Source organism: Maniola hyperantus, chromosome 13, assembly GCF_902806685.2.
Source record: "Maniola hyperantus chromosome 13, iAphHyp1.2, whole genome shotgun sequence".
Taxonomy (NCBI): Eukaryota; Metazoa; Arthropoda; class Insecta; order Lepidoptera; family Nymphalidae; genus Maniola; species Maniola hyperantus.
This window is the reverse complement of record NC_048548.1, coordinates 4097182-4109815: the sequence shown is the minus strand read 5'-3', so window position 1 is coordinate 4109815 and position 12634 is coordinate 4097182. Positions and strand designations below refer to the sequence as shown.

At 36.5% G+C, this 12634-nt stretch overlaps 1 protein-coding gene across 2 annotated transcripts in view; it reads right to left on the bottom strand.

Annotated features, from left to right (window-relative positions):
• The window catches only part of LOC117987577 (uncharacterized), an 80339-nt gene that overhangs the window by 16740 nt on the left and 50965 nt on the right, over positions 1-12634 (bottom strand). For both annotated transcript variants that reach the window (XM_034974603.2, XM_069502691.1), the window contains exon 6: positions 11358-11501. In XM_034974603.2, the coding sequence (XP_034830494.1) occupies positions 11358-11501 (144 nt within the window). The remainder of the gene's footprint in view (positions 1-11357; positions 11502-12634) is intronic.

The window sequence follows — 12634 nt, the reverse complement described above, 5'->3', positions numbered from 1 at the left end:
CAAGTGATATTTAATTACTTAAACGCACATAACTCTGAAAAGTTAGAGGTGCGTGCCTGCGATCGAACCCCCGACCTCCGATTAAAAGGCGGACGTCCTAACCACCAGGCTATCACAGCTTTGTCTTGTCTGTTAACTTGTCCTTCAAGAAAATTAATTCTCTGTCAAAACTATTAATTATACCGAGTCCGTGTTAAAGAAAAAAATAATTGTTGTCCTGAGTTCCAACAATAAAGAATGGTTACCCATGCTATGTTTGGTGTTTCCTTGAGCGGTTTGATTCAACATACATATAACATCTTTCCTTCTTTACGTCTTTAAAACATCTTAAGCCAGGATTATTTATGACAGGTTTTTCATGTCAGTGGATAAAGATACACAGTGAATGTTGATGCGATAAAGCGACTATAGCCTAGTGGTTAAGACGTCGGCCTTCTATTCGGGAGGTCGGGAGTTCAATCCCGGGCATGCACCTCTGACTTTTCGGAGTTTTATGTGCAACTAGCTTATGCTCGCGACTTCCTCCGCGTATAAACCTCTATTTCACCCCCCTAGGGGTTGAATTTTAAAAAATCCTTTCTTAGCGGATGCATAATAGCTATCTGCATGCCAAATTTCAGCCCGATCCGTCTAAGTAGTAGTTTGAGCTGTGCGTTGATAGATCAGTCAGTCAGTCAGTCACCTTTTCTTTTTATATATTTAGATTAATTAATGTAATTTGCTTTAGCGGTGAAGGAAAACATCGTGAGGAAACCTGCGTGCCTGAGAGTTTTCCATAATGATCTCAAAGGTGTGCGAAGTCTGCCAATCCACACTTGTTCAGATTGGTAGACTATGGCCATAACCTTTCTCATTTTGAGAGGAGACCCGTGCTCTGTAGTGAGCCCGCGATTGGTTGATCATGATGATGATGATGTTGTTGTATGTATGTTGATAAGTAGTGACGTACAGTTCGACAAGGCTCTCTTGGCACTTGAATGACATTGACAGGAGGGCACTGTTGGAGAACAAAGGCTAAGAATATTCAAACAAGAACAAAAGGGACACTTGACGACAACGTTAGTTCCGATTTTCACCACGCGCCAAGATAGCCTTGTCGCACTGTATTTCTAGTGTAGAGGTTTTGCAGGGTGCCGCATGCACTGTCATTAGTAATACCCAAAGTTCAAAGTCCAATTTCCGTTGTTTCAATCAAAGAAAGTCGTATCGTGTGAGGCTGCATTAAACTTGCGTAGTACTATTATATATTCTGTGCTTGCGTATACAGAACAATACGGGTACATCTGCCAGCCCTCTAAAACTATTGTTCCAAAACTTTGAATCGGCATAACCGGACCCGGGAGAGGCATTCGCTTAGCCGACTCTATTGTGGGCACATTCTGAGCGGATGACGTTTGGAAAGTCTTGTTGTGTAGTATTTTATAGTATGCAAATGTACTGGTGCGAATACGAACGCCAGGAGGTTTGCGAAATTCTACATGTCCACCTCAAAGTATGATTTGCGAATAGTAACAAGTGTAAAATCTTCCAGGACTTTGAAAAGCAGCTTTAATAAATAGCCTAATCGGTAATTTATGAATTCCTTTTTCCATTTACCACCAGTATTAGATAGGTAGGTAAAGTATCTAAAGCTGTGATAGCCTAATGGTTAGGACGTCCGCCTTCTAATCGGAGGTCGCGGGTTCAATCCCGGGCACGCACCTCTAACTTTTCGGAATTATGTGCGTTTTAATTAATTAAATATCACTTGCTTTAACGGTGAAGGAAAACATCGTGAGGAAACGTGCATGCCTGAGAGTTCTCCATAATGTTCTCAAAGGTGTGTGAAGTGTGACGTTGTAAATTTTGAACTACTAACTAGCGTTTCGCTTTTAATAAAAATCAATTTTGTTCAAAGTATGTTGGTGCCACCTAGCATCAAGGTGCAGAACTACGCGTGGGTCGATGTTCAGAGTTCATTCGAGCCACAATAGATGGCGTTTGCTTCGTTGTCAATTGTCGTAAAAATAAAACAATAATTAAATAAAACCATAATATCATTTGTTTATTGTTAAGTCATTAACAAAACGGTTCTTATAATATATCCTTAGGTTCCGCAAATATTCAAAAATGAATTGGCTTCATGATCAAACTAACTGAGAGCGGCCACACTCGGGTTGCGTCTGGCAACACCGATTGGTGAGATTTAGAATTTTTCTGGAGTCAACATGTGAAGACGAATTTTTTCGTTCCAGGAAAATCTCACTCCTTTTCGCCCATGGCTTCGCCTGGGAAAATACAATAGTTATAAATTTAGTCATCCTAACGTATTTCAATGTTTCATCAATTATGGTGAGTGAAAAATCAAGTAATGTGGATTCGACAAAATGGCGGTTTGGTTAGAGAAAATCCTAATTTCATGATTTCCCTTTCAGTTCCAGTTATTTTACCTTCCCAAATAAATGAGGATAATGGGTTGTGGGTGGACTCCTGAAAACCATTGGTGGCCAGGAGTTCAATAGGTGAGTTGTGTTTGATCGGGAAAATTCCACGTGTCGAAATTTTCACACAGCACAAATTATAATCTTGTTTTTCTTTGTTGCAGGGTTTCCGTTTGCGTTTCCGTTTTTAGTTTTCGGTTTTCCGTTTTTCGCTTTCGTTTTCCGTATTTATTTCTTTTGCACATTCACGTTGGCAACTTAATTCTATGGATAAGACTTGGTGAAAATCTTTGTAAGGAAACATTTCGGTTGTGAAGAATCAAGTTAAATTGAGTTTTGGGAGCTTGGCCGATGCCGTCCAGCTACCTTGCAGTCTTCGCACCTACAAGTAAGCAAATGTTTGTATCCTGGAACAGTTTAGTGAACCTTCTTAGTGTATGTGTACAGTAAGAACCCTGTCTTTACTACTGAGCCTTTATTTTGAAACAATTTTATGAATTTTACTGTGTCATTGTCTATTCCATGCCAATGGCATCTTAAATTTAAAACATAGATTTTATGTACTATCTACCTAAGGCATTCTAATGTATCTAAATTAAGTCTTGGCATTAAGCTAGAATAACTAAGCATTATTAGCCATCATTATGTATTAAGCGACCCCGGTAAAAGTTACATTAAAAACAATTTTGCCTAACATCTAGCAAATTTCATTTATAACACCTCATATACATTACAAGGGAGTCGACGGCTAGCTTCTATTCTTTACTAGGTAGATAGATCAAGTAAAGTAAATTATTTTTTTCCTCTAATCTTTGTAAGGTGGTAGATTATTCCGTATCCGGGTATATTTCCATTCCGCCCAATTTACCACCCTTACAAATGGCGCCCGAACGTTTTTTTTTATATAGTTATTTCAGTATATTTTGAGAAATTTTGTGAATTTTATGAAATGTACTCCGCTGATTGTACAATTTTCTAAGTAGTGACACATTGCAAAGAGCACTAAGCTGTTTTTTATGGTTAACTAACTAAATAATAACTAATAGTTAGAAATTTTGTTTGATAGTTTAAGTAATTTTCTGAGTATAGTCCAACAGTGGTTGTTTCTTATTTAATTAACACATTATAAATGGTGTTTATGCCGTTCAATTATGTTATTTGACTTACCTTGGAGGTGTATAAGTGAATGTTTGCCTTCAGTTTAGTAATAAACATTGCTTAACTGAGTTGTTGTTGGGTATTGCTTTCAATAGTAAGTACATCTTATGTTTGAAAATTCCGGTAACTTAGTATAATTAAAGTTTTGAAACGCTATGTGCTGTTAACTAGTTACACACATACATTTATAAATACTAAGAGTTACAACTTGTGAAACTAAATATATAAACTATATTCAGAGATTACATTAAGTTCAAGTAGGAAGTTATGAACAATTTTTTTTCAGTGACTTGATACTTCATTATTTTGTTGAAATTTTGTTTAGAGCTGTGTTAAGGTTATGATAAAAGCTACTTCACACACAAAACATGTTAAGTTTAAGTGAATGCTGGTAGTTTAAAGTGACATTTAGAAACAGATTTTGTTGTATTTTAGGTTATGTGTTAAAAGTGTAAAGTAACAGTCATCAAACCATTGCACAATCTCTTTGTTTTTTTTTGAAAGATAATATGCTAGTCAGAGTTCATTGCAACTTTGCTGCCTGTTTACTTTTGTAATTGTAAAGGTTGTAACACACTGTGTACTCATAAAGGTGATACTGCACCTTACAATCATTTATTCAATTTTGGGAAGTTTATTTTGTTATATTTTGTTTACTATAGTAATAATATGTGCTTGTATTATTAACAATATTTTGGAATAGGAACATAATTGATAAAATAGTTAGGATAGACTTAAGAATATTGTTTTTGTTGTGTATTTTGCTTGTGTATATTTAATAGTTTAAATAACTTCTTTTGTGTTTGTGTTTAACCAATTTGTATAAGGCTAAACATAGACAGTTACACAAGCTCGATATTTTGTTAAATGTGTTTTGACTTAACACAATGGAACAGACTTTTGCCCAGTTTCATTCACTTTTGAAGGACGAATTGTGTTATGAGGTATCCATTCGTTCCGAAACTCCAGCACCTACAGTGCTAGGTTTAAAGAAACAGTTAAAACAATTAATTCAGGAAATTCCTTCTGAATCAATTTTAGAGACGGATTTCTCTTCTGAAAGTGAGTTAGGGGTTATTACTAAAAAACTTCAAGACTTAGAAGATTTATTAAAAAAGTGTTCTGACACTAAAGATAGACATGCCCTCTGTAGGTCTAAAGCTTTAGCTTCACATTTGTACTTTAGAATTTTAAGAATACAGTGTTCCGAACTCAGCTTAATAAGTAGGAAGAGTGAATTACATACAAAGTTGCAGAGTTTGATTTCCAGATTAGATGCTGACAATGAGTCGTCTCACGACGAATCACTGGATTCCGAGAGTACCGCCGTTGACTGCACTGGTGATAAAAATGTTGCCAAGTGGAAGTTACATTTCAACGGACAGGGTGATCCGCGCAGTTTCATCGAACGCGTTGAGGAATATAAAAGATCTTATGGCGTTTCAGATGGAAAATTATTTGTTTCTGCATTTCATCTTTTTACAGGCCGAGCATTGTTATGGTACAGAGGCAACAAATGTCAAGTTTCGTCTTGGTCAGAATTGAGAACTTTATTTTTAGAGGAATTTGATGCAGTAGATTATGACTACAGGTTGCTAGGTGAAATTCGAGCAAGAACACAAGGCTCTGAAGAACCTGTGTCTATCTATTTCGCTGTAATGTTTTGCATGTTTTCAAGGTTGTTATGACTGCTGTAGCCGCTTTTGTGAAAGATAACCACAGGTCCTGGGACGAAAACCTGTACAAGGTCCAGTTCGCCATAAACAGTGCGGTTAATGAATCCACTGGATTCTCCCCGTTCTTCCTTGTCCACGCTAGAGAACCGGTCTTAAATGGTTCCTTCTATAAGGACACGGATAAGGAGTACGAGGCCGGAATTCCAAGGGAGGAATACGCAGGAAAGTTTGGATCTTTGGAGGACATATTTGGTCAGGTTAGGAGAAATTTGTTTCAGGCTCATGCAGAGTATGCAACGCATTACAACTTAAGGCGTAGGTCTGCAAGCTATTCTGTTGGGGATATAGTGTGGAAAAAGACCTATCCACAAAGCGACGCTACAAATTTTTTCGCAGCTAAGCTGGCACCTAAGTATGAAAAGTGCAGGGTTGTCAAGGTTTTGTCACCTTTGGTTTATGAACTAGTTAGAGTAGCTGACAACCACCCAATAGGCACTTGGCATATTAAGGATATTAAGAAGTAGATATTTGCCATTACTTAGTTTGGTCTAAACTGTTTGAATATTTAAGTTATCAATATTCAATTAGGAATTTGTATGAGTGTAGTGATGTTCTGAATTAACAGTTACATTACCATGGTTCAGTTGAGGATGAATGTAGTGGATGTATGTAGGGATGAATATGTGATGATTGGAATGCTTGTGGTAGACCAACCGGTAGAGAAAGTAAAAATGCAAATATCGTACTTTGGGGATAACGAAAAGGGGGGGTTTTGTGTTTTGTTTTCGTTTTCCTTCTAGATAATGGATCATTTCTGTTATTTTTCCGATTCTGTTCCGAGATCTATTTTCTAGGAGAGTTATTTCGTTTTTTTTTTCTCATATTCCGATTTTGATTCGGTTTTATTTTTCCGAATGGGATAGAGAACGGTTGCCATATCAGATGGACCCGTTCACAACCAGATTTTCCGTATTTGTTGAGTAACAAATATTACGATGGTAGTTTAAAAGAGTGAACCACCGTAGGCCTAGACGCATTCTATCAGTCAGCTGAAGAATGATGCCAAGATGTTTCCACTCAAGTGTCTTAGACACCATGAAGTTTTTTTGTATATATTCTTTTTAGAAGTTAGGGTTGTGTAGTTAAGTATAATGTATAAAACCTTACACTGTTTTCAGTATATTTATTTTGTTAGACAATTTTCCTTGTTAGTAGTAGATGTGCGTTCACGCGTAACTTCTGTGTTTTTTTTGTTTGTTTCAGGCAAATTGTTAGTAGTTGTTGGATGACGCTGAGGGCAGCGTGGTTCAACCTGTTGAACCTTTTCGTAGGAGGGGAAGTATTGTGACGTTGTAAATTTTGAACTACTAACTAGCGTTTCGCTTTTAATAAAAATCAATTTTGTTCAAAGTATGTTGGTGCCACCTAGCATCAAGGTGCAGAACTACGCGTGGGTCGATGTTCAGAGTTCATTCGAGCCACAATAGATGGCGTTTGCTTCGTTGTCAATTGTCGTAAAAATAAAACAATAATTAAATAAAACCATAATATCATTTGTTTATTGTTAAGTCATTAACAAAACGGTTCTTATAATATATCCTTAGGTTCCGCAAATATTCAAAAATGAATTGGCTTCATGATCAAACTAACTGAGAGCGGCCACACTCGGGTTGCGTCTGGCAACACCGATTGGTGAGATTTAGAATTTTTCTGGAGTCAACATGTGAAGACGAATTTTTTCGTTCCAGGAAAATCTCACTCCTTTTCGCCCATGGCTTCGCCTGGGAAAATACAATAGTTATAAATTTAGTCATCCTAACGTATTTCAATGTTTCATCAATTATGGTGAGTGAAAAATCAAGTAATGTGGATTCGACAAAATGGCGGTTTGGTTAGAGAAAATCCTAATTTCATGATTTCCCTTTCAGTTCCAGTTATTTTACCTTCCCAAATAAATGAGGATAATGGGTTGTGGGTGGACTCCTGAAAACCATTGGTGGCCAGGAGTTCAATAGGTGAGTTGTGTTTGATCGGGAAAATTCCACGTGTCGAAATTTTCACACAGCACAAATTATAATCTTGTTTTTCTTTGTTGCAGGGTTTCCGTTTGCGTTTCCGTTTTTAGTTTTCGGTTTTCCGTTTTTCGCTTTCGTTTTCCGTATTTATTTCTTTTGCACATTCACGTTGGCAACTTAATTCTATGGATAAGACTTGGTGAAAATCTTTGTAAGGAAACATTTCGGTTGTGAAGAATCAAGTTAAATTGAGTTTTGGGAGCTTGGCCGATGCCGTCCAGCTACCTTGCAGTCTTCGCACCTACAAGTAAGCAAATGTTTGTATCCTGGAACAGTTTAGTGAACCTTCTTAGTGTATGTGTACAGTAAGAACCCTGTCTTTACTACTGAGCCTTTATTTTGAAACAATTTTATGAATTTTACTGTGTCATTGTCTATTCCATGCCAATGGCATCTTAAATTTAAAACATAGATTTTATGTACTATCTACCTAAGGCATTCTAATGTATCTAAATTAAGTCTTGGCATTAAGCTAGAATAACTAAGCATTATTAGCCATCATTATGTATTAAGCGACCCCGGTAAAAGTTACATTAAAAACAATTTTGCCTAACATCTAGCAAATTTCATTTATAACACCTCATATACATTACAAGGGAGTCGACGGCTAGCTTCTATTCTTTACTAGGTAGATAGATCAAGTAAAGTAAATTATTTTTTTCCTCTAATCTTTGTAAGGTGGTAGATTATTCCGTATCCGGGTATATTTCCATTCCGCCCAATTTACCACCCTTACAGAAGTCTACCAATCCGCACATGGCCAGCGTGGTAGACTATGGCCAAAACCCTTCTTTCCCTGAGAGGAGACCCGTACTCTGTAGTGAGCCGGTTATGGGTTGATCATGATGATGATGAGGTAAGTATCTATGCTTAGGCGCTCTCAATCATCAATACCTCGATAAAATAAAAATGCTCTCGCTCCTAGCATATTTATACGAGACATATTTCCCTCAGCGCGATAGTGTAAGAGTCATTTAACACTCATGCAGATAATAAAACATGTCCGCTATGGTGGCGTTGTATGACACGTTTTATATTTACGGCCGACACTTGACGCCGGTTAGACTGACTATTTTCTTAGGGCTTGGACACATACAATGAAATGAACTGAAAATGGAAATATTTTTAACCGACTTCAAAAAGAAGGAGGTTCTCAATTCGTCGTAATCTTTGTTTTTTATGTATGTTCCCAGATTACTTAAAGACGCCTGGACCGATTAGAAAAATTCTTTTTTGTTTGAAAGGGTATACTTCCGAAGTGGTCCCATATAAATTTGGTGAAGATCTGATGAACATCTTCGAAGATAGATAATGGAACCAATGGACCAAGCGATGTAGCGTTCCGGTACGATGTCATGTAGAAAACAATCAGAGGTGTGGATTTAATGAAACGGCCATACACTTTCCAAGTTAGCCTGCTTTCATCTTAGACTATTTTATCACTTACCATCAGGTAAGATCGCATTCAAAGGGCTAATTTGCATCAGGATAAAAAACCTTCAAGGCAACAGTGAATAGCCATCTTATAAGCAAGCGCGCCCAAACCTAGGTTTTATGGTGTGAGACAGGCTTGCGCTTGACCACAGTCAGGCTAGTAAAAAGCATTGATGAAAACTCTTGAGAAAACTGGTATTAAAGTTTGAGGTTAGATCTCTTCTTTGCTTAGGTACCTACCTACATAAGTAAAATACTTAAAAAAACTTATTAGAAGTGAATTGCAAAGATAACAGTTTTTGATATTTTTAGGGTTCCATACCTCAAAAGGAACCTTATAGGATCACATCGTTCTGTCTGTCTGTCAAGAAACCTAGAGTGTACTTCCCGTTGACCTAGAATAATTAAATTTGGCAGGTAGGTACATAGGTACATCACGAAAAAAAAATTAAAATGTGTTCATAAACAAATAATTAGTATTTTCAACTTTCAAAGCAAGATTACTATAGTAAGTGAGTGGTACCCCACTTATACTCATATGAAAAGACTTTACCTGTACATTGTAAAACAGATTTTTATTTATTTTTATGCTAAATAGTTTTCGATTTATCGTACAAAATGTCGAAAAAATACGACTGTAGTACAGAACTCTCGGGGTGCGGGTCTGGCTCGCACTTGGCCGGTTTTTTTCTATAGGTAGGTATTATTATCTCTAACAAAACAATTCGTATAGTATTAGCAATAGTTCAAAAGTAAACGTTGTAGATCACTTTAAGTGAGTTTGTAGTTGGCATACATCCAAAGTGTACACAAAGCTTGTACGGGGAAAACCGAAACAAAATACAAACTTTGCTCACTCGAGTTTTCGTTAAAGTAAAAAAGGAAGCACAATAATTCATGTTGAAAACGTCTAAAAGCGAATGAGATGTAACTTCAGATCAAATAACATAAGAGCTTTAAAGTTAAACAGGTTTATTTTTCCCACAATCTCTCTTTAAGTTACATCTTCCTCATTGCTAAGATCGTGACCCATTTCCATACATCACAATAAAATAAAGGTAGAGCGGTAGAGGTTTCTTGGGATACAGTAGGTTATGGTAGTGAACCCAAGAGGGGATTTTGGGATTTACTCGAGTGCTTCAGATTTAAAAATCAAAGTTTTAAAAATCAGCCATGACTTTTGGTTGCGTCCAAATCGTCAGTTTTTTGAATAGGAGCTAGGTTAAGTGTTCACTTAATATCCCTTCTCAACATCTGTGATCTGACGCGCACGATAAATATTTTTGGTTCTATTTTCTTTTTCTTTTCTTTTTTTTATTTATAGACTCGCGCTTGGCTGCAATTAGACCTACCTCTTCGTACGGCTACCCCATGGGCAGTGGCAAGGGACCTTACTAAAATATACCTACTCAATATTTTCATATAAAATAATGTTGTTAGAAACTTCTTGTTCCTCTTCTTGATAAACTTACAATCATCTATACAATGTCGTTCAAAAAACAATATAGTAACAGCAAAAGATAACTGTTATTATAAAACAATGATGATTACATATAATTATTACGTAGGAAGGTACGGTATTTCTAGATTTTCCACCTAAAAAAGAAATTTTAATTTTGAAAATGTATATAGGTATATCCTATTTTTCCGTTTGAAATTCCTTCTTTGTTATTATTATAGGGGAGCAAATCAGTTACTATTAACTCGAAGATTTTTTTTTATCATTTTGTTTTCTTGGTAAAGTGCGGCCTATCAGTCAAAGTCTCTTACTTTATTTCTTTCTTATTATCTTGTTTTTCTTTCCCAAAATACTTGTCCTGCTGAGTGATTCAATATTTGAATTATTTCATCATACCTTGATACAGATTTGATGTCGTCTCTTATTCAATTGATATCTTGTAATATTTGTGATTATTTAGTTTACCCGTGCGTCTATTTATAATGATCGAATAAACATAAATTAGGTCATATTTTCTTTCTACTTTTATTTATGTCTATTTTTTTTGTATGTGTGTAGTATTAAAGCCAAAATAGAGGGCACATTTCTGGAAATGAATACCAAGATAGATTTTATGGAGCACCGGAGAAAAAAACCGGCCAAGTGCGAGTCAGGCTCGCGCAATGAGGGTTCCGTACTACAGTCTTATTCTTTCGACATTTTGCACGATAATTCAAGAACTATGATGCATAAAAAAAAACTGTTTTAGAATGTACAGGTGAAGACCTTTCATATGATACCCCACTTGATATAGTTATCTCACTTCGAAAGTTGAAAATACTAATTATTAGTTCATGACCACAATTTAATTTTTTTTGTGTTATGTAACCCTAAATTCACGGTTTTTAGATTTTTTCCCAAATGTCAGCTATAAGATCTACCTACCTGCCAAATTTCATGATTCTAGGTCAACGGGAAGTACCCTGGAGGTTTCTTGTCAGACAGACGGCCAGACGGACAGACAGACAGACAGACAACAAAGTGATCCTATAAGGGTTCCGTTTGTCCTTTTGAAGTACGGAACCCTAAAAATGTATTTTTGTAAGTAACAAAAGACCCGTACTGGATAGGACTTAAATAAATTGTTCCAACTCACCACACGTGTAAACCACTTTCAAGTACGTTCGACTGCCAGTCCGACAGGGCTTGCCGAACATCTTGCTGTCTGCAGAGAGGACGCAGCGTCTCTTGCCGTGGCACTCTCGCATCGACGTCTCTGTTGCGTAAGGCTCCAAACAGGCTGATAAACAAAAAGCTTCAATAAAGAACCACAAAAAAGCAGTAAGATATCGCGGGACACCCGATAGAAGAGAAGCTTCTTACGCATCGTATATACAGGGTGTAACCAGAACCGGGTATAGCGCGGGTGACGTGCGGGTGTTCGGGGCATCCCCTACCTCATACCCTGATTGCCATCTCGACCTGTCACGTACTATACCAACTGATTTCAAAATTGGTTTAAATCCAATAAAACAAATGCCATGCTTTTAGAAATAGAAACATATAAATAGAAATAGCTTTTAGAATATTAAACACGCTAAATAATAACCCTCTAACAAATAAACCTGGAATAGCGGTGGAATAGTTATACTCTGTTTTGTCTTTTTTCTTCAAATGTCAAATTACTGATAACAGAGAAAGACAAAACAGAGTATAACTATTCCACCGCTATTCCAGGTTTATTTGTTAGAGGGTAATATTTTATCATGAAAGTAGAGTGGAATACATATTTAACATAAAGTTTTAGCAGAATACTAAAACATTACACAATATGTAGTTGTAGTAAATAAGACCCAAACCTATTTCTATACAACGCCAAAAAAAATCGTACAAGGAAAAGATTGTACCGATACCCCACGCAATTTTATCTGATGCTTCTTTGGTCCAAGCATGGCCCGAGAGCCGATGAAAAACTTTGATGAGATGCTTGAATAAAGCTGAACATTTAATACGTTATCTCTTTTATTAACTAATTATGGTAAACTAGACCTACCAGCAAATCTGTGGTGGATTCACAATTTTTTCAGAATTCACTTCAGGTGTCATGACCTAAAACAAGTGCTGTATAGTTTGAATTTATGTAAATTATCTTCACCGACCCGTCTCTTTAAAAAAACATCCAAATCTATCTAGACTGTACCCCTATAGGTTAACTGAACTTGCAAACCCGTCACGTTCCGTTTGGCCAGCCTAGTTAGACAAAAGTACAAGCATACAACCTCCTTATTATTTTCTACAGGCTCTCAGGTCATTTATCTGATGCTTTATAGTTAACGTAATAAATCTTAAAATAACTCAGAAAATAGTTTTTACCAGCTGTTTAATAAATAATCTATACTCTATCTATATAAAGTCGTAAACCCGCCGCGGTTA